Genomic DNA, 23864 nt, shown 5'->3' on the forward strand with positions numbered 1-23864 from the left:
AAAACCTAACAAGTAAGAGATTAACAACAGACCAGAACTCTACAGTCACTGAGTGATGAGCCACCAAAGGAACCACTTAAGCATAACCTTGAAAGGGTTAAACCAGAACTTTGTAATTGATAAGAAGGACAAATATGATTATCATGCATCTCAAGGGGGGGGGGAAGCAAATTTATCATGGAATAAGAGGTTAGTGTCACTGTATAGAATTTATTTTGAAATGCTTTAAGGAGATTCCAGGTTGTGTGAAACTTATTGTGGGATGTTTAGGGGAAGAATCAAAGACAAGTAAAGGGAGGAATCAAGGTGGTTCAGGGATGAACAAATATGGGAAAAATGGGAGAAGGAGACTGAAATAACCTGGCTGCCTGTGTCTGTTTCTCCATTTAAACCACTGAAATATTCAGCATACGAGATAAATCCTCCCACCCCCAATACCTCAGAGAATACAAAGTAAACAATACTAAATGCTAATCATCATCCGGCATTAACACGTGGTTTGACACACACTATATTTATACTAGTTAATTAAGTGCGCCCAACCTGGGTCCCTAAAACTGCCTACTGAAAATGACCCCTGCTCTATACTAACTGTTGATTGACCTCTGGAAGCTCTTTGGAATGGAGTTAGTTGTCCTGGGGCAAAACCTTTGCTACGTTTCAACAATCTGACAGTTTGACAATAAATTTCCAGAGCTTGCAAGTTTTCTTCAGCTCTTCTTATTCTTTTATTTATTTATATATACAAATATATAATATATATTATATATAAATATATGATGTGAAAATACAAATAAATTCTATTTTATAATATATAAAAATATTTAATTATATATAATATATATTCCTATATAATATTTAAATAGGTATATATAAAATATTTGAATCTATTTTAAAATAAATATAAATATAATATATAACTACATAATTATCTAATACATACAATGCACATGGTATATAATATGTACATATGCAGCCATAGATGACAGAAGAATAACAAAACGTAAATACTACTATTTAGTCTTAGATTGTAAGTATTTAGCAAAGTAAAGGAATTTGACTCAGCATATCGTAACTGTTGAACAACCCAAATGACTTTTCCAGTTTGGAGAATAGTGTAGTTTTAATAGAACTTGTAAGAAATAATTGCCACTAACACACCTGAAGTGACATTTTATACTTACTTTGCGTAGTCAAAGAGCCTGCTGTCCCAGAGCTGATGAGTTCCTTTAGGACCAGAATGGAAGAAACAAGAATCTGTACCATCGAATTTGTTGAGACCATCTTCAGAGTTTTTTGATGCATGGCTGTGCACAACATCCAGCAGCACAGTGATGCCCATTGAGTGAGCAACATCAATCATTTCTTTCAAGTCATCTGGAGTTCCATAACGGCTATCAGCATGAAAATGCAATGTGTTATGAGTGGTACAATCTGAACTTAAGCTGACAATACTGAACATTACTCATTAAAACTATGTCAAAGTCAGCAGTTCTTCATCACCTTGTTTCCACTTGTATACAGGCTATCTTTTCAGCCTCTTTAGTAGTAGCTATTGATTACAAACTGACAACTAAAACAATTTTTTAATTACAAAAATTACATCATGCATGCATGCATGCAATGTTTTGCAGAAATAGTTTCAAAGTTTTATTCTTCCCTTTTAATCTGTTAATACATCAAATTCAGCATAAAAGATAACTGATACAACTTAAAGCTTCTATTTAATATTGAACACTTCCTTACTTTGTAAGGGACAAGAATATATTTATATTACTGGAATAAAGTAATCCATAACGACTACAAAAGTAAATGTACATTCATGAAAGTCCCCAAAATACACCATCTGCTGCTGTCCTGCTTAGTTATTTGTTTTAGGTACTACACTATTTTCCAACTTGTTTTTAAATAAAGATTTTTGTCTCCTATGTCCGACAAACATTTCTTTCAACTAATTAAGCCAGTTAAAACTTCCTGTCTATCTAAATTCAGCCTGGTTGTCACTTGAGCTTCACCAAGATGGAAAAAAAAAAAAAAAAAAAAAAAAATCACAACATTCAGGTTTATCATAATTTTCTTAACAACTACCTGAATACATTTTCCATCTATTTTCACCCTAGGCCTCAAATCTAAGTAGTCTGTTGCAAGCGCGGGAGAGAGTTCCCACAGAACACACACAGCCATGATTTTAATCAAGTTTATTATGAACAAGTAGCGTACAGTTCTGTTTATCGTAAAAGAATGACTTACACATCTTGTCTATTACTGCCAGGAATTCCACAACACAAAATCCATGCATAAAGACTGCTGAAGCTGGATTAGCTGGAATATGCTATGACAGCTGAAGTTACTTATAATCTTTTTGTTTGTATCCTATAGGAAGCATTTACACAGAACAGCTGATCACTACGCCCAACTGATTTCAGATTTAAGACGAAGCTAGAGCAAATACCTAAGCCATTACTTTCTCTTTCCATTAAACACTTAACTTGGAAACACGCACATACAGGCATACTGATCTCAATGAATGGGGAGTAAGGTAAAAGAACAGAGATGATGCTGAAGTACTTAAACCTACCTTGATGCTGCGAAGAAGCTTGTGACCTGATAACCAAAACTGGCATAGTATGCATGTTCCATAATAGCCATCAGCTGGACACAGTTATATCCTATAAAAATAGGAGAAATAAACCAAACAAACCCCTGTCTTAAGGATAGTTAAAAGAGGATTCAACACCTGTAACATATGCATTCCAGTCTTCTCTCATTTTAGCTGCTTCTAACTCTAATGATTAAGAACTAAAGATTGAGTGTCTCTCAGTAAGTTTTTCCACCTCATAGTTTATACTTACATGATCTTCCATTAAAAATGGAACGGTCGATTTGTCAAGTGATCTACATACAACTAGGTGTATTGAATCTCTCAGATTTAGAATGCAATAAGTGATATGCAAATATAATCTTAATTTAACTTCAGAATATTAACTATGCCAATCTGCATGTCCTGAACTTCCGCTTCACTTTTGACACTTGCAGTCAGGGGGGTTGAGGATAGTCACTGGCTACACGTAATGTACCTTATGCCCTATGGAATCTTTTTTTACCACTTCAAAACCACCTTTTTCCAACTTTAACGATTACATTCCCCCTCTACAAGAGTCTTTCAAGAAAGAGAACACACAGAAGTCATGTGTTTTTGTTCTGAGTTTACCAAAGAACCAAGGCAGTACAGGAGGATAGCAGACATGCTGTCTCTTATATCACCTAAGATAGTTCAGTGCAACATTAAGGGAGGGAAATCTAAAGGGAAAACAACATACTAATGGTGAAGCCACAGTACTTGCCACACATCTTAACTAAAGCTATCTTTAATATCAGTGAATAAGTGCCCCAGATAGCTAGCAAGTGAAGACTATCAGCAAAAGATAATCTTCAGGTTTAATCTAGTCTGTTGAGACTCCCACCACCACCGCTTCTCTTTATTAGTTTAACCAAAGTCTTCACTGCATTCTTTAGTTTAGACAAGATACTGGTTTCTTTTTTACTGTTCTTGTTTTAAAATTTTGCAGCTATAAAAGAGTTATTATTAGAAGACAGTTGGCATGAGCTCAGCAATTTGTCAGATTCATTGCTGTTTTATAATTCAGGCTCATTGCACTTATTCTTATTTACAGCATTTTTATAAATAAACAGCAACATAGCATCAAATTAATCTTATCTGATTTGCTTGCTATTTATTTTGCTATTTGTCATGCACGTATTTCTACAAACTATTAATATCTTAGCATTCTTACATACTGATGTCTTTAAGCTTGTCCTAACAAGCAAGACATTCCAAAACCAAATCTAATATCCCTTAAAAATATGTTTAAAAAAACCCCCTTAATTCCCACAGTGTTTACTTAATGTAAATAAGAACAAGCATTATCTATCATTTTTGTATACCCTACCTAAATTTGATATTGCTTTTATTTTGTGGTGTATCAGCCTTTTCATGACATTTCTCCTCCCCAAAGAAAAATCTGTAGGTAAAGCAGAAAGCTTTCATAATTCTGTTAAACATATTAACCTCCTGGAATAACTGAAATTCTTTGGCAGTAGAGAAAGAGCCACAGATACGTAATGTGGGACCCAGATTTACTTTTTGTTGAGGGCTGCCATATGTGCAAACTCCATCTCACCTGCAAGCTCAACTTTATTGAAAGGCAAAAGCCACATTCTGTGAAACACTGACTCAACAAGTAAACCTACAAGAAAAACGTATGGCTTCTTCAGGCAGTCTGATAAAAAAAAAAAAATAAAAATCAAACAACACATAAGCACAGCCACCATCCACAGAGGTATCAGCCATGGATGTCACAATTATTTTACAGGGGAGTGCAACAAAATGTATTTCATCACAGGGCAGTAAAAGCCACCAAGTTCTAATATCGTCCATTATAGAAACAGTGCAAAGACACCACAGGAAAAAAATAATTATCAAATAGAAACTGAGCTGAACAGGTTTGCTATGCTTCCTGAGATAATCATGCCAGTTGTTTCTTTCATACATCCCCTCCAATATACTAGAAGTTCTTTTCTAAAAAAGGATTTCTCATGTTTAAAGTTTCCATGTTCTGCTACTTCATAGCAAGTGTTCAGGGATAAAAAATTTAGCACATTTATTCTGGCAAACACAAAGTACAATCCTTTCTATTCAGAAACTTCGTCTTTCCTTAGAATCAAGATATACATTAGTAGAACCAATTAAGAACACAGTATTTTCCAAAGACTATCTCACAAAACCAGGTCCTTTTTCAAGTGGAAAGCAAACCATGCTGAAAGCAAATTGCCCTGCAACATTCATCTAGGCTTTTGCAATCACTTTTTACTTAAAAATCTATGGAATGGACTTTAATTCACATATTCTATTTCATTTCAGTCTTTGTTTCTTTTCCACAGATTTCACTTGTTTATAATTTTTGCTGCTCTAAGAATCTATTTTTATAGTACAGGTAACCTGAAAACGCAAAAAAACTACAGACACTTGATAATTATCTTTTCTAATAAGAGCACAGGCATAAAAAAATTTTATCTCTGCAAGTATCTCTGTTATTACTTACCAAGATCCTTTATTCTAGGTAGTACATTGTATGTGAAGTTTTTATAAGAAGCTACCTTCCCTTCTGGGGAAGCAATCCCCACATGAGATTCATAGATTCTTAGGCTTTTTAATCTCTTGGGGGAAGGATGCTTATGCTATAAAGGAAAAAAACAGTTGTCGTTAGGATACAACAGCTTGGAAGTGTTGTCACAATCACACAATGTGCACAACATGAAAAACAATTTAAGGTTTGGTTTATTTTTCCTCTAAAAGCACAAACGTTTCAGAAGTAATTAAGCATTCTAAACTGTTAAAGCAAATGTCTATGTCAAATTAACACTCTTCATGAACAAGAAACTGGACATCCATGATTCAACACTTTTCTTATACCCTTTTTAAATTACACTTTAGTGTACAAACTTATAGCAGCCATTGTACTATAAAGTTCTTCTGAATTACTATGAAGCTTTTTGAATATAAAAGATGACAATAGAAAAAAAGGTTTTATTTTTTAAGCATACCTGCTTTTTGGAGGTATTTGAAGTTGCTCTGCCTTCTTCAAACTAAAATTTATAAATATTTTAGTCCTAAAGAACACAGCTCCACAGCACAAAATCTTCTATATTCTGATTACTTACGATTAAAAAAAAAAAAAAATCCCAAGTCTGTAGGTGAGTACACAGTATTTCTAGATGGGTGAAAATATTTAAAGAATACAGAGGCAATTGAAGTTCATCACAAAACCTCCTCTTTACACTTGAAGAAGAGCTTACTCTTGATTGGGATCTTACTTTTTAAAACAAAAGTCTTCTCTGAAGAAACTTAGGAAAACTATTGCTTAAAACCTGTTTTTCCCCCAAAGTTTTTTCTTTTCCTCCCTCTCCCAATTAAAAAAAAAAAAGTTACAAGATTTATATTCTATTTGTTAGTTTAACATTCAAGTGAAATTTTGAAAAGTTAGAACAAAACCAGTAAAAACACACATGTACGTGAACAGAAATGAAAGGGACAAGGTGAAGTACAAGAATTTCTGGCTGAGGTTTGTTCCCTGTATTTTACTTCCACTGGGCACGTCTCCTATTCATAAAATGACTCTTTTTTTTTTTTCCTGACTAAACTTAGTAAGGCATTGTCTGCACCCTAAATGTTCTCATCTCTTTTTCGCTATAGGTCATACAGATCACTGCATTTCCAATTACCTCCCCATTCCTCCTCTTATAGAGGATCTAGGTGTCACACAGCATCATAAATACAGGGTAGGTCACTAAATTCATATAAACTATACACCTAAATAAGAAAGCTACTGTAGATTATGATTTTTTTTTTTTTTAAGAGATTTTCCATGTGAGTTACCTTTCTCCGTCAAGCAGATGCTTCATAGAGGTGGGTGCTAAAATTTAACTCAAACCAGAGGTTGCAGCACTTCTAATACAGAATACTGCATACCATTTTTCAGCGAAAACACCAAAAAGTGTAATAATATGAAATAACACCACTCAGTCTGATTTCATACGGCATTGTTGTGGTTTAACCCCAGTCCTTTTGGTGCCCAACGTAGGGCACGAACCCACGACCCTGGATTGAGTCCCATGCTCTACTGATTGAGCTAGGCGGGCCAAGGCTATGGGAAGTGAGAAGCATCTGTGGTACAGTCATGGTCTGGGACTGCCTTCGGTTGCTCACTCGCCGACCGATGCCCAGTTAGTTCCCGACCAGTGATCCGCCCCTCCTGGCCAACTCCCCCCACTTTATATACTGGGCATGACATTCTATGGAACATCCCTTTGGCTAGTTGGGGTCAGTGGTCCTGGCTATGCTCCCTCCCAGCTTCCTGCACACCTGCCTGCTGGCAGAGCATGGGAAACTGAAAAAACCTTGGCTTAAGATAAGCACTACTTAGCAACAACTAAAACATCAGCGTGTTATCAACATCATTCTCACACTAAATCCAAAACACAGCACTGTACCAGCTACTAAGAAGAAAATTAATTCTATCCCAGCCGAAACCAGGACAGGCACTGACTTGCTACTGGAATACTGAACTTTGTATTTGCGACTAACTCTTAAACCCAATTCTGATAAATCTCTGCTCTCCTCTGTACCACGAAGGGCCGCCTAGTCCTGGAATAGTTATCAAGCTTGCCTAGCACGTGGGAAGCCAAGTTTAAAATACCACTTTAATGGCTAACTGGTTTTTATATACTCTATGGGAGACTGAAAAAGTAGCTCAAAAACATCCATCATTAAAGTCACTTGTTTCTGTCAAAGCCACGAATAAAAACCCTTCACTTCTCAGGTAGCTACTTTAACTAGTTCGCTACCCTCTTTTTGTGGAACAACTTTTTTTTTCTTCCAAACAGGGATAGAAAGATGACACAATACACGGTTTTATACCCCTTTTGAAAATAATATTTAAGCCTTACTATATATGACTGTGGTGGATTCCAGTGTACCCAGTCGTAATTCACTTTGTCTTCGTCACGGACTACGTATCTTGCCCAAGGTGAAATACGATAGAGGAGTTCGCCATTTTGAGCACGAATCACCACCTATAAAATAACCGCAACATGTGCATACAGTCACATAATTCATATAACACCTCCTACATAAACCATAGCAGAGAACGAAATCGTACGCTACACAGAAATTTAAAGAACGCACAAATACACAATGCAAGTCAAGACAAGGAAGAATGACCCTGTTCACAGAGATGATTTGCAAAGGGATAGCAAACCAGGCATGTCAGACATAGGAGTGATGTTCACAAGCAGGAGCTGAAAGGTGAAGATATATATGTAAGCTTCAGATAAGTAATGGGAGAAAGAGCCTTCCCAAATGGATTACTGTTAGGTTCCCTAATTTCCCCTGTCATTGCTACTTCCCCACTATGTTCTTATAAATTTAAATAGACAAGCAGTATAATGCTATCAAGATGAGAACTGTGATTTGTTTACTTGGCAAACAATCTAGTAAGCCAATTTTAATATCTTAATTCCCTCTTCTTTTTTATGCTGAGTCCTGACCAATATCATATAGACCACAGATCAACACAAGCAGCACAGGACACAGCTTTCAGGTCAAGAAGAGGCAAAAGAGTAAAATTTAAATTGCTGGGTTTCTTCTGCTGCCTTTCAGTTTCTCTAGATGCCTTCATCAGTCTAACGATAAAGTATTATCATCTGTTTTACTTTCCATATTTGGTTTCCTCTATTTTATAACAAGATGAAAAAGAACCATTCTTTTCAATTCCTTCAAAAAAAGCTCATAAAACTTCACCAGAAAGAATGACCAAACACAACAAACCTAGGAGCTTTTTTTGAGTCTTATAATTTTACACAACAAAAGCAAAATTGAAATAATTACTAGGATAATGTTGTACCGGGACCTTGCAGAAGACATTGTATTTGAGGAGTTGGTGATCTTGAACAGGCCATCTCTGTCCTGTTGAGTAATTAATGTAATCTGTAACTTATAAAATACTTTTGGGAAATGGTATGAGAATCAAGGGGTGGAAAGTAGTGTTGCTGACTGGGAGCATTGCACATTTAGGAGCTAGGAACAATAGGTCTGTGCTGTGCTGCACATGTCCCTTGGCTGCAGAACAACCTCAGCCATCTCAGCATAACAGAGGGACCTGCAGGCAGCTCCCCCTTGGTACTGGCGACTACACCACCTGCATGGCCTTGCCTTTGTCTAAAAGTGCAGCAAGAAACTCTCATGAGAACATGCTTTAGGAGTAGAGTTGTTTTCTTGTAAGGAAATTATATACTAGCTTGAATGACCAAAAGGGAGAGCTTCTCTCTAAGGAGAGGATTTGCTCCACACAGCATGGCATGGCAACATCTACCAGCGCACTGTCTGATGCCACACTAAATGCAGGGTGCCCAGCATTTGAAGGGGACTTGCTCACTATCAGTATTCCTCCTCTTATTCTGTCTCATTGAAGCAGTTATCCTATGAAGCCAACTGTTGTCAGGCCTTTCTTGAGATGCAGAAAAAAATCCTGCTCCATCTCTCTCACCTCACCCCCACCCCCCCTTCCTCAGTGCAGAAGGGACAGCACCACTCTGGTTTTGCTTGATATTTTGGCTGCCATTAAAACAGTAACACAGAAGGTTTGCAAGTTTAAAACCCAGAAAAGTACAAGCGAGTGAAGTCCTGAAATTCTTCATTCCGCTTTTGTTAAGAAGTTGATAGGTTTTTTTTGGTTTGGTTGTCGGTTTGGGGGGCTTTTTTTTTTTTTTTTTTTGGTAGGGAGAGCTACGAACATCATAAGAAGCTTCAAATGAAAAGGGGGGGTTCAGCTTCCCCCCCCCCTTTTTTATTAAAAAAGTGACTTCTCTTTGCTCTCAATTCCTAACAAGTAGTCTGGAAGACAATTATCGAAGAATTGCCTTTTCACCTGTGGCAAGTGTCTTTCATTATTTTGATTGATTATCTGTATCCTTAATCCAACCACAGGAGAAAAAAAGATGAAAATATGTATACACAGTAGGTTAATGGAAGTTGGTAAAGCAAGGAAGTATGATTGCTGTGTCTCAGTGTATATTACTAGAACTCTGACAACTCAAAACAGACTTTGTAAGGAGGAGTAATTGAGACTAACCACCTAATCAGAAAAAGCTGAGAAAAAGTTATTGAAAACACGGTACAGTTGCACAGAAAATTTCTTCTGTTAACTGTGCTAGCAAAGCTGGCCAAAAGGGTTATTTCTGCAAATTATATCAACACTATGAAGATCCTCCTGGCTCATAGCATTGACAATTTGCAAGTTACTCTTAAAATAATAAAAATTATCTCCTCTTTCTGACATCACACTTCTGATGATGCTATTGCTTTAATAATTTGTCCCAATTTACCCATCACAGAAATAAGATAATTACTGCATATAATAACCATACTGAGCTACTCACGTTAGCATTCCTTTTGCTCCAATATTCCAGTGTAATTTATACTATACAGGCTTGCGAGGGGTGGGCACATTTTATTTTAAGAAATATGAGGTAATTAACCTAAACTCAGAACATTATTTAATTATATGTAGTACTGGTTTAGTCCAAAGATGATACTGGAGGGAGGAAAAGAAAGTTTATTTACTATGAAATACCAAAACCAGTCAAGCATACTCTTTATTTTAATCCATTAAGCAATGAAAAACACTTAAGAAAAACAGAGATTAGAAACACATTTAAATGAGCAATCAGTTATTTCACTTTTTTAACCCACACTTCTACAGTTATGCTGCACATTAATCAACCATATCTCTGCATCCCATCCTTCCGACATCACATAAGAACTTTGGTTGTTCCGTAGTCACTCAACTCGACCATATTTTCCCTCATTTCCGAGGCATCAGTGCACTTGATTTATCAGTTTTTCAGAAGTCATTTTGTTTAAGTACTAGTTTCGCTTTTATTCAAAGCATCTATCAGGTCAAGGTTATTGGTTAGACTTCTCAGGAAGTGAGAGACTTTTACAAGAACTTGTTCAGGTTCCTACCAACTTTCACAGCCAGAATTCTAATAGCTACAACTAAAACTTCTGAGAGGCAGAGGCATACACGTATTTGACATATATCATGACAGTAACAATGTAGAGCCATAAACAGGTGGTGCTAGCCTACCACTTTCTGCCAGAGTTGGGTTTACACACTTAACAGTCTTAACAGACTTAAGAGTCTGCTATATTTTAAGGTTCACAATCTATATTTTTGGTTCATTTATTTTAGAACTTTCATTTTTATTATGCGAAGATATAAGAAACCTCCCATGTTCTAAAGAAAAGGATACATTTATCCAACAATAGAAGTCATACACTTTAACCATGCAAATGTCATAAAATCTCTAAAAAAGTAGGGTGAGCACTTATTTTAAACAAATACTCAGAAAATTTGTTGCCTTCCTCACAGTGTAGGTCCTCTTAGGGAATATTTTCCAAATATATCCAGCCATGGTTTTATCTGTATGAACCTCACCACAACAGCAGAAACCTCAATTTTGCTCATGTGTTGCTGTCATTTTTGAACATCGTGAGCTGTACACAGAGAAAGCATAGTCAAGAGGAACATAGCTAACCCACAAAAGGAAACATTACAACACTAAAGCTGGTAAAGTTGAATCCTGTTCTTCTCCAGTTTACAACAGCATAATCAACAGTTTCCTTAGACCTCTATCAAGTGATCCCTAACAATTTCAATTCTCATTTTCTATGCTTGTTTAACCCTTTTCTTAATTTTATGTGAATCCCATTTACTGAATCTTTCCTTTCCTTAATTACCAAGCTCTATACTCAATCAACTTCTTATTCGTCTCTCCTGATATTGTAGAAAGTTGATTAATAAGTTAAAGTAGAAAGACTTCAGATAATATTTTCTAAAGTTTCTTGAGACAGAACTCCCACACCATCATGCTTAGCTGAGGCATGAGCAAAAAAACTGCAAAAAGTTGAATGGCATCCCAAAACAAATAGCAATTCAGCCCAAGACTGACAAAAATAACTCTAATGGAAACAGTCCAAAAGCTTTTATTCCCATATTTGCTTCAGCATTTCTTGAAACAATTACAAATAAAAGTTGTAATAATAGGAGTAATAATATAAAGCACACATGTAAAACTGAAAGACAGATAAACAACTCTTGCTCCACTCACCCCAAACTACTACTTGTGGTCCATTCTCTGCAGTGTTCAGATATAAAAAGCAGCTGCCATGCATACTCTGCACCTGCTGCTACAGGTCATACGTGCATAAAGAATACCGAATATAGTCATTACACAGCCTTTTTGACAAAGTACCTATGAGTTTATTTAGCAGATACTGTACTCTTGCTCCAAATTTGCTTTTTTTACTCATTTCAAACTAATTCCTAAAAGTTATGATGCATAGGCTAAGCTAGCTACCACTTAGTTCATCAACATTTTATAGCTGAGTTTACATTTTCTAATTAACTCAACAATCTTCCCTAAAGATTATATATAAAATCATGATGTTCATTAAACAGGCTTCTTCAAACTGGCCTTGGGATTTACCTACTTCATTTTTAAGAGGTCTGTCCCTGTTCTTTCCTTAAGGTTTATGAGGAGGCACATTATACCATTTGATATAAACACTACAGCCCCCATTAAATAAAGCTTTAAAAAACACATACTACTATAGCATGAAATGCATTTGTCAAGCGGACCAAGCAAACTGGCAAAAGTTTAGCCTCAAATCACAACCTGTTCATTTTACACTGATTTAAGTTTTAGTTAAAGAAAATCCTAGGTAAAAATAGTCACTGTATTTCCAATTCTATCATCAGTTTTCTTCACTTTTGCTGGCTTCTAAGAACATATAACAGAGCATACATCTTGCTGGCTTTTAAGAATATAATAGAGAATACAGATAAGGTTGCTAGAAAAAGCATAGTTAAACTTAGTTGTCACATGTCATAAACAATCAGGCATGGTATGTAGAAGTTCTGCAGTAGGCATTTAATACACATAATATGTACCAAACAGCCCTTTGTCATTAATGTGTTTTCATATTAGTTATGTACCCACATTATGGTTTACCCTTGGCTTTCTTCAGCTTTGTGATTTAAGTCACCTTTTAAATGTTTACCAATATGAGCTATGTAAAATTGTCAGGGAGGAGAAGCAATGCTGGTCACTACAGAAAACACTCCAACAATACAAGTGCAGGGGGAAAAAGGAAATCCAAGTTTCCTAGGCAAAATAAGACATCCTCCTCAGTTTGTACGTTTAAACTGTTAAGAAACAGCCAAAACTAAGTTAAGAAGAAAGAAATCGACATATCAAGAGTTACATTTACACTGCCCAAATTTAGAAGGACAGAAAAGCAAAGACAAAAACACAGATGAAGAGAACTTGCTACCTTCTACATTAAACTTCTGTCTGAAACATAAGAGTAGTATTTTACTATCAAACTGCATAATACATGGGCAACATGACAATTTTTTTTTTTGTGGAGAGGTGGAAGTCTCTTACACAGCTAACCTGTTTAGAACTCTGTACTAAAAAGTCTTTTTTCCCTACTTCCCCATAGTTTCCAAGTTGGCTCACCCATTGGAAATTTCTAACACAAGATTTTGGAAAATTCAAAGTTAGTCATGCAGAATTTGCCTACATTAACACTAGCTACAGCTCACCTGAATAGTTCTGGCATTTTTTCCCTCCTCTAGTGGTAAATACATTCATACAATAATATGTTGCCCTGGTTTCGGCTATGAAAGTTAATTTTCTTCCTAGTAGCTGGTGTAGTGCTATTTTCAATTCAGTAGGAAAATAGTGTTAGCAACAACTGAAAACATCAGTGTGTTATCAAGTAGTGTTTATACCAAGTCAAGGATTTTTCAGCTTCTCATGCCCAGCCAGCAAGAAGGCTAGAGGGGCACAAGAAGCTGGGAGGGGACACAGCAAGGACAGCTGACCCAAACTGGCCAAAGGAATATTCCATGCCATATGACGTCAAGCCCAGTATATAAACTGGGGGGAGTTGGCCGGGAGAGGCGGATCGCTGCGCAGGAACTGAACTGGGCATCGGTCAGCAAGTGCTGAGCAATTGCATTGTGCATCACTTGGTTTGTATATTCTAATTATTTTAGTATTATTATTGTCATTTTTTTATCATCATCATTATTTTTCCTTCCTTTCTGCCCTATTAAGCTGTCTTTATCTCAACCCATAAGGTTCTGGGTTTTGTTTTGGGGTTGTTTTTTTTTTTTTTTTTTTTTTCAATTCTCTCCCCCATCCCACTGGGTGTGGGGAGTGAGCGAGTGGCTGTGTAGTGCTTAGTTGCTGGCTGGGGTTAAACCACAACATATGTAAAAAACTCAAAATCCTTGACGATCTTTGAATGTCACATGATTCTGGCTTCCAAGTGAAATATATCAGTATAAATACATGTAAGTGCTCTCAGACAAATAAGCAAGTGTCAGAAGGACAGAATGAAAACGTCCTTCAAAATTTGACATTAGAAAGTCAATTTACTCTAAAAATGGACATGGCACAGATATACAATTCATATAAGCACAATTGAAAAACAACAAAAAGCAAAGAGCTTAACCTAAGCTGCTCATCTTTTGTATGTAAAGGTTAAAAATGTGTTTTGTTTGCATTTTCCATTATAGGGATGTTGGGTGTATTTTCAACATTTCTGTCTAAATGTTCAGCACACTTGAAGTTTAGCATCCAAAACCGCTGTAATTAGTGCAGTGGATTTCATAGATGAGTACACCCAAGGTAGTGAAAACATGCCCTGGTAACACGAAGTTTAAGGCATCAATGCTCCTGAAGTGATTAATTTTGAAGTAAGAACTTTCAGATCCGAATAAAAATCACTAGAAAAACTGAAACGTATGGCTGTAATAAGAGCAAACATCCAGCCAACAATGGCTGGCTTTGAAGGTATGTAAAAACTGGTGTGCAAAGGTGCATTCCAGTTTTCAAAATGCTGGACTGCTGGAAGACAAAGCAGGACCTTAATCTCACAAGAACATTAGTATCAAAGTGACAATGTGTTCTATGTCTGTCCCACTAGAGTACAGGTAATTTATGAAATGGGGAGTAAACTATAGGATAAAACTAAGTACAGTGTTTACAGGTCTGTTTTGATGATGTTTAAAACTCTGAAAAGCAGTTTCTTACAGTTAAGGAGAAACCATCACTCTGAGGGCAGTCTAGTGTCATACCGAAAAGGCAGTAACACATTGGAGCAATTCAGAAGCTGAAGTAGGTTTCATGTAATTTAATGGTGCTTCCAATGCAGGACAAGTGAGATTCGGGGGCCTCGATTTTCAGAGACATTGAAAATTTGAGACTCTTGGGTAACACCACTATTCTGCCTTTCCAAAATAGCATGGGTCTTCCATATCACCTACAGCACATCTACCAACCCCTTCTGGATGTCTCAGGGCATTTAAAGGAAAACTCGGCACTTACATTCAGACAACTTCCAACCTACTGTGACTCAGTGAAATTTGTCGGCTTTTTATGAACAAAAGCCACACATTTTTTCTTAAATTATCTATAACACTAAAAATTCTGAGTGTTTTGCAAGTCTAACAACTTTAAAAGTTTAGTTGCAAATACAAATTTAGATAAAACGTAAACCCATGTGTAAAATGGAGCTTAACGTGGTTGTTCTGTTGTTATGACAGATGAAACTGTGCAGTAACAGGCCACAAAACACCACATTTAAAATTCATATGTTTATGAATATCCCCCTTCTTTCTTTTTGTGTTTACCTACATCTTCTCTTCACATCAGCTTCATTTGGCTACCTCATCTTCCAGTGTATACATACACAGATCTTCAGAACAGTGTGGCAGAATAATTCAAATGACAGTTACACACAAGATCAGACAGTTTCTCTCTCTGCCCAGCGACCACTCCTTTAGCTTTCAGTTCCTGCATCTAAAGCAGACTAATTTCCATGTGTGAGCACTGTATTCAATTATGTATTCCCGTAAGTCGTCTGCCTGTGTTTCCCACTGATGATGATACAGGGTCAAACATTAGAAATAAAAATAAGCCATGCTGTCTTGATAATTCCTTATTTTTCAGATATTTATTTTCATTTAAAACTAGCATCTGTTGGACTTTTTTTTTTTAAAGAATAAAGAATTAAGACTGATATTTTTGTGGTTCAGGAAATTTGTTATATAGTAGTTTGCCATTTATACTCGAGCTGGGGAGAGGAAAATGAGGAGGTGATAACTAGATAACTAATATATGCAAGCTAATAAACTGCTCTGAAACACTGTATTATTATTTCATTACTTTAATAGCTTGAAAGCACTTGGAATGATTGTTGGTATATGTGGCTTTTAATACAACGATGAAATTAAATTGGCCATCAAACCAACAATAGCTAACATAATGAGAGAGTGGACTAGCTTTAATATAAATATGGAAATGTCATTGACTTGTTATTTATAAGGTCAATAAGCTATTATTTCAATATTTTACAGTTTATAGTATTTCATTAGCTTCATATTTATTGATTTCTGAGACAAGATTATCCAAATGTAAAAGCCACAATAACACAGATGGAAACACCACCTCATCTCAGTAACATGCACCTGATTTGAAAGTAAGTTTAACCCAAAACCTAAAAGCATGACAGGATTAGGTCTTAAAGACTCTCTAGGAAGTTTATGTTAGATGCTGCAATAACATAACCAGGTTTTTCCACTACATGAAATTTATTAGAAATTAAACATCAAGGTATTTCCCTCCCTCAGTTGTTCTAAGAGGACATGGGGAAGGAAAACAACTGCTTGTACACTAAGACGGTTTTTAGTATAATATACACTGTAGACAAAGAAAAGTTTACATTTTTACTTTTGCAAAAATAGGGTAACCAAGAGAAAGCACTACAAATTTACAAGAATACAAATTAATCTGAACCAATTAAAGTTAATCTCCAAAGCTTTATATTTAGGACATACTGCTGCTGTAAGAAAACCTGGTCTTAGATTTTATTTCATAAATGCAGTTCAGTCTCAAAGACAGTTCCTGCATTCAAGTCATGATACAATCCTGCTATAAGATCATATTTCTTTTTTTCTTCAATTGTTCATCCTTTTCTCAACCCCCTTAAGTTGCTACAGAAACAGAGAAGTGAAGTTTTACTATCAGCCGAAAATACCTTTCCTTGTACACCTTAGCTGTGTACTTTTCTTCCACAAAGCGTATCCAACCCTGAGTTTAGCACCCAGGATAGAATACACAGTTCTGATGATCTTTTGCCAGTGGATGATGTAAATTGAGCCCATTTACAAAAGTAAATAAAAATCGCATCACCACCCCTGCCTTCCCCACGCACACAGAGGAAACCATAGGGCAACTATTACCATTCTCCTTCTACAGGTTGTACTGGTTTGTGAGAGAAGCATAGAGTCTAGAGGCAACGTTTTTGTATGTTTGTTTTTTAATACATGGGACCACAGCAGAAAACTTTCCATTAAGGTAATGCAACCTGCTGCAGAACCCAGGACCAGAATTCAGAGTTTCTTGTCTGGCACAGTTCGCTTTAAAGAAGATTTAGATAAAAGTCCGAAAGCCTGACAAAAATTTGGGATAGAACAGCACCGTTAAGAGCTTTATTCTGGAATTGTCTCAGTCAACCTGAGATATTTTAGAGACCAGATAAAACATTTCCCTCTTTAATAGGCTCAGAAATAGAAGGCAAGGAATGAAGAAGCAAACACAGCTTCTTCACTAGTGCCTTACTCTTCTTGCTACTGCACAGCCCTGCCTAACAAAGCTCAGGAGAGGCAGCAAGGAGGAAAAGGGATCAGAAGTTGTTCAACACTTCAGCTTCCCCTAGCCAGCAGTACCTTCCCAAAAGGAGCCTCTACCCAAACTGGCAGGGGAGAAGGCATGGAAAACAGGAGATCTTTCCAGAACTCACCTTCCACTGAAAAACTTTACCATACTCTATTCCTAACACTCCAAATAATCAAGAAATCAAGCGTATCTGTCAAGGTGCTTGCAGTCACTGAAGTTATTTCCTAATAAGTGAATTGAGTATAAACCTGGAAAAGAAGTTTCGGAAAGAATGGACAGCACGTTGCTTCTGCCAGGCTGTTCTTCCTAAATTGCAAATCAGTTACACTGGAAAGAAAAAGTAATAGAACACTCTAGTCACATTACTCCAAGTCTCCCTTTCTCCAACTTTTTTTCCCCTCATCAATTTAAGATTACTGTCAAAATTAAGTCAGTCAAGACAAAGCTGCCTGGTTTGTTTTTCTTCCAAGCAATTTTCTGGCAAAGAAATCTGCTAAAGGCACAAGCATTTAAATCAAATATTGAAAAAATACTCCTTAGCTATCAGACACACAGTAATACTTCTCAGGTGGTTTACACGTTTAACAAAGTTCTGCAGAGGAATCTGTGGTTCAGAAGCCATTGGGAGAGGGGTCTATTTGCTGTGCAGATTATCTTTCTCTAAATATATCACGACATCAGCTATTAGACTCTAAACTTATTGGGGATATTAAATATTTGTTCACAATTCCCCCTTCTTTTCCCTTCCCTTCTCCCCCAGGGAAAGAAAATAAATTAAAAAAAAATAAAGATATGAAAGAAGCAAAAGACTATCTTCAAAGCCAAGTCATGAAGTCATGCCTTGATTTTCCAAAAGAGGGAGATATAGCTCCATTTGTGAATTAAGCATTTCAATTGCAGTGAAAAACCTAAGAACGTTTCACTAGATTACTAGATCAGATTAAAAAGGAAAGCTTTTGCTCTTCTTTCCATTTCCATGCTTCTCAAAACTAAGAGAAATTAGTAAATACTAACAAAAAAGATACAGAAAATACTATATTATCTATTTGAATATAAAAAATTCAAAAGATAGAGACAGTAGCCTAGTATTATAAAAATATCTATGAAGAGAGAGATAAAAATACCATAGGAAAATCAGACTGTTAAAATCCAGGAAACCATAGGAGAGTTGTTAAAAATGAAAGCAGTATCACATGGAAACATTCCCAATAGATTTCAACAGGCACAAGTGTAGAGACGATACTTCACTTAATCATCATGAACTATCCTAAAAGTACATGGATTTCTACAGAAAGAAACAATAGGCTTTATAACTGTTAGCTACACAAAGGTGACATTATTAGGTATTGAGGGGCAACCAGTTTATTTTTAAAAAAGGAAAACACCACATGTATCTATGCTGCAGGACAGCATTCAAACTTTTCTTTCAGTCTAGAATCCAGACTTTGAAAGCCTTTTTCAAAATCAAATTAATAAGTCAAAGGAAAACTGGAATCTCTAAAATACACAGTTCAAGAAATAGTTTTTTTCCCCCACTGTGACTTAACCAGAATCAAGTTACTATAACAGTGATGTAGCTCAAAGACTATAAAAATTTGTATGCATAATACAAAAGCATTCATATATGTATTATGTAACTGAGAGGCTTGGGGCACGAGAGCACAGTTTGAAAAGCAACCATAATAAAAAAGCACATTACACACAATAAGTGTAACTTATTAGAGTTGTTTCAAGCCATGCCAAGCAGAAAAGAAGCTGCTGAAGTATGTAATAGGGGCACCCAAGCATTAAGTATTACTTATCCTCAACTATAAAGCGTTTATATAAAGGACAACTGCTGCATAATGCACCTTGCAGTTGGGTGGTTGTGGCATAGCATGCTTACTTTTTGATGCTTCCATTCACAGCTGTTTCTAACTGAGAGCAAAACATCTTTTGGGGATGAGGCTGGTCATGCTCAACACCTCTGCTTCCTGTCACATACCCCCACAGTGTCTTATAACTGGGGTAGCCTACAGCCCCCAACGGTCCTTCCACTGTCCTCTCCCCTCCTGTTGCTGTTGTCTCCCTGCCCAACAACTCAGGAGTCCTTAACACCTTAGGTCACACTCTCTTTGGTGGATAATAAAAAAGTGCAGAGAATCGTGACATGTCCCCTCAGTTCTGAGGTCATCTGTCATGGATGAGCTCACCTGACCCTCTCCACACATTGTTAGGCGCATTAACTTAACTGCTTTCTGACATTCTAAAGTAGCATACCTTGAATACTTTATCATAACGCCTCAGAGAAGTCCTCCTCAAACAGCTCTGGTGTTGGCTGTGTTGCCAGTACAGACTATCTGACAAGACTTTGGCATCCAAAGTGTGGAATAAGTCCATTAGAATACCAAAGTTTATCTTCCACTTTCTCCTTGACCTATAATCTTCTCTTAACATTATAGACAAATACAGATGAAAATTAGGACGTACATACCAGTAAGTCACACTGAAGAGTGTCAGAAGCTTTACCTAATTAGTGGCCCTATCTTCAAAACAAAAACAATTCCCCTAAAAACCAGTCATGCTTATATATACTTAATATGGACTCTCAGACTTCAAATTCCATTTCAAAACTCCTTCTTTAAAATCTCTCTCCCTTTTCCTCCAAAAAACCCCATGTTTTGCTTTAACACACACCTAATATCAAATGAAAAAATTAGTCTTTTGTATGGACAAACTAAAACGCAAGTATTTTTAAATAGCAAAACCTCCTACCAAAGAACTGTGCAATCTTCAAGCCACAGGAGAACCAAACCTGCCAAAACAACTGAACAAGAATATTCTGAAGTGCTGAGCTCAGTCTGCAAAAAAGGCTCCAAAGAGCCACAGTCCACTGCATTACAATGGTTCATTGCTGCTACAACCTCTCCTATGAGTCCACGAGTAGTTGCACATTGTTTACCAAATCCAAATAGGCAAAGTCACAAGACCATTTACTTCCCAATGAGATAACAACTCTTCCTGCTAGTAAACCTAATCTGTAACCCAGAGAAGTCTACAATAACTTGCTGAAGGGTCATGGCTCGCAATCAAGTAATGAAACATGAAGGATATTGCCACAGATTTAACTAATGCTTTACTTCCTATTCAGCACCACTGATGTCTAGAAATGTATATGCTAGATGACTTAAGTCCTGTTCCCTAAAGTTCAAAATACCAGGAATGCCATGTCTGTTCCTTCTTGCACATAGGTTATATACCACAATGCTGCAGAACACTTGTTTCATTCGCTGTTCAACCTTGCAGACCTGGTGATTTTTATTATTTTCCATCCTACACACTATTTAAGACATAAGATTTAAGTGACATGGAACTTAACAGACTATGAGCAAGGATATTCCCCACCCCCTCAGCTGAGGTGAAAACAAGAAACATTAGAAGTGTTCATATTTGTACATGTGTCATGGTTTAGGCCCACCCGGCAACAAAGAACTACACAGCCACTCACTCACTCCTCCCTATCCCCACAGTGGGATGGGGAGGAGAAAATATAACCAAAGGCTCATGAGTTGAGACAAGGATAGGAAGGGATCACTCACCAATTATGGTCACAGGCAAAACAGACTCAATTTGGGGAAAAAGAAATCAATTAATTTGTTACCAACCAAATTCAGAGTAGGATAATGAGAAATAGAACCATATCTTAAAAACACACCTTCCCCCCCACCCCTCCCTTCTTTCCAGGCTCAGCTTCGCTCCCAATTCCTCTACCTCCTCCCCGCCCAGCGGCACAGGGGGACGGGGAATGGGGGTTGCAGTCAGTTCACCCCACATTGTCTCTGCCACTCCTTCCTCCTCAGGGGGAGGACTCCTCACACTCGTCCCCTGCTCCGGCGTGGGGTCCCTCCCAGAGGGGTCAGTCCTCCACAAACTTCTCCAACGCAAGTCCTTTCCACAGGCTGTAGTCCTCTGAACTGCTCCAGCGTGGACTTTCCCACAGAGTCACAGCCTTCTCCAGGCCCAGCCACCTGCTCTGGCATGGGGTCCTCCATGGGCTGCAGTAGAACCTCTGCTCCATCGTTAAACCTCCATGGGCTGCAGGGGGACAGCCTGCCGTCTCACCACAGGCTGCAGGGGAATCTCCGCTCCAGTGCCTGGAGAACCTCCTCTCTCTCCTTCACTGACCTCAGTGTCTGCATGGTTGTTTCTGTCACATCCCACTCCTCTCTCTGCTGCAGGTCTTTCAGCAGTCTTTCCCCTCCTTAAATACACTATCCCAGAGGTGCTACCACCATCGCTGATGGGCTTGGCCTTGGCCAGAGGCAGGTCCGACTTGGAGCCACGGAAGCTTCAAGCAGCTTCTCACAGGAGCCACCCCTGTAGCCCCTCCCCAGGTACCAAAACCCCACCACACAAACCCAACACAACATGTAAGAAAACAGTGAGTACTTCTTCAGGAAGCTTCCCACTGAAATCAAGTTTCGTACCTCTGCTAGGAGCACCTAGGGCTCCCTTTGTAAAAGCTGTCTGACTGCACATAACCTATTTCACAATGAGAACAATCAGCCATTGGAATAATCTCCCAGGGAAGTGGTGGATTCCCCAACATTGGACACTTAAGATTCAGCTGGACATGGTGCTGGGCCATCTTGTCTAGACCATGCTTTTGCCAAGAAAGGTTGGACCAGATGATCCTTGAGGTCCCTTTCAACCTGGTATTCTATGATTCTATTTGCATCTTATGTTACAGAAAACCCACCACATCTTTAACACTTCTATACCTAGCATCCTAACCACCAGCCTGTTATCCCATTATTAAAAAGTTTCCTGGGTTTTCACATTCTCATTAAAAACACCTTCACGTTTTGACTGCAGACTGCTTGAAGCACAAGACCTGAACTCGAAGCCACTCTGATACTGTGCTGCTGGACTTCTTGATCAGTAGGGTCAGCTGCAACACCATCTACTTCACCACTGACAGTAATTACACTTCATGAATTTTACTAACAGTGGTTCCCTGACACTGATTAACCTACCTGCTCACCATATTTGATTCCTTTTCAAGGTTTAGAAGTTAAACACAGAGCATACAGATCTACTACAAAGTATAGGATACAGTAGTAAAAACTGTAAGGATTAAGTTTTAATAATATTCTTTACAACTAACTTCCCTCTCCCCAGCACCTTATGGATACAAATGTACTTTTAGGTACTTCTAACCATGATTAATCTGTTAGTGTTCTGACTCAAAGTAGTTCCTCCTTTGCACACTTTAATATTAAAAACGGTTATACATTTGGACTGGAAAACTACTTAAAACCAATAGTAGTGAACTTAAAACATTTTGTGCAAACTGATAAAAAAAATTGTGACTGTTCTTCATGCCAGCCCCAATTTTGAATTGACCTTGGCACCTGTAACTACTGTTAAGCAATCACTGAAACCACTCAAACATGCAAGAGTGGAGTATCAATAGAAGAATATTATGTTAACAAGTGTACAACATATCAAATCTAATCACCTCATTACAATACAAGATACTCCTTAAAAAACTATAAAGTTTACCATTTAAATACATACATACACACATATGTAGATATACATGTGTGAAGGAGGAAAGGATACAGGTTTAGCAAATGATGGAATGCAGAGTTTTAAAAAAGTTTCTACCTTTTTCTGAGGTGACCTTTCCAGGGAAAACTTAAGTTCTTTGTTCCCTGAGCTGTATATGATTAGTTCTGTCAGCATACACAGAGAAATTATGAAGGCTGCTATGGTGCCCAGAAATTATCTGTTAAAACCCAATTAAAATTAACTATAAAACAGGGTTTATTTTTTTTTTTTTTTACTTTTATCTATCTACACTCAATTACATAAAAGCTATCCAAGAAAGCTACCCATTTGTAGTTAACTCATGTGGCTTCAAAAAATATAATAAGAAACCAACAAATTTATTCACTGATATTTTACAGACAACTTCCTAATCATTACCTCACTCCTGGTAAAAAGTTGCATTATGGAGGCACATCAGCCATCCTGGCTCTTACCTTCATAACTCAAGAGAAATAAGCCAGAATCACTTACATTAAACTAGATTTCATGAATGTACAAGCGATACTTAGTTGCATACAGTGTTTTAATTTCGTGCACCTACCCAACATATTGTCAGATCAAGTGTCAGACAAATTTATTAATACATAAAATTCTTGTTCTGTCAAATCATTTCAGAAATCACAGATCTACTGTAACTAGTAGAAAGTTGAACAATTACTACTATTTTAGTATATCCTCTCCAGCTCACGGAAGAAAATCTAGTGGTTCCACTATACAGATGTCTTCCTATTCAATGTTCCAGGGCAGCAGGTAGCTCAATCGTAACTGCCAATATTTTGTAAGTACTGATCTTACTATCTTTTCTTATTTAGCTGTGTGAAAATATTTTAGAACTTGACCATTAGCCATGAATTTGGAAATTATTTTCATCTAGGTTTGAATTCTTATTGGCTTCTATT

General features: G+C 37.2%; 1 protein-coding gene across 1 annotated transcript in view; it reads right to left on the reverse strand.

Moving 5' to 3' along the window:
• The window catches only part of GBE1 (1,4-alpha-glucan branching enzyme 1), a 172453-nt gene that overhangs the window by 100391 nt on the left and 48198 nt on the right, over positions 1-23864 (reverse strand). The window contains exons 4-7 of the mRNA XM_050895991.1: positions 7507-7632; positions 5103-5238; positions 2579-2669; positions 1185-1394 (exon numbers count right to left, since the gene is read on the reverse strand). Of these exons, the coding sequence (XP_050751948.1) occupies positions 1185-1394; positions 2579-2669; positions 5103-5238; positions 7507-7632 (563 nt within the window). The remainder of the gene's footprint in view (positions 1-1184; positions 1395-2578; positions 2670-5102; positions 5239-7506; positions 7633-23864) is intronic.

The sequence above is a fragment of the Gymnogyps californianus genome, chromosome 1 (genome assembly GCF_018139145.2).
Source record: "Gymnogyps californianus isolate 813 chromosome 1, ASM1813914v2, whole genome shotgun sequence".
Taxonomy (NCBI): domain Eukaryota; kingdom Metazoa; phylum Chordata; class Aves; order Accipitriformes; family Cathartidae; genus Gymnogyps; species Gymnogyps californianus.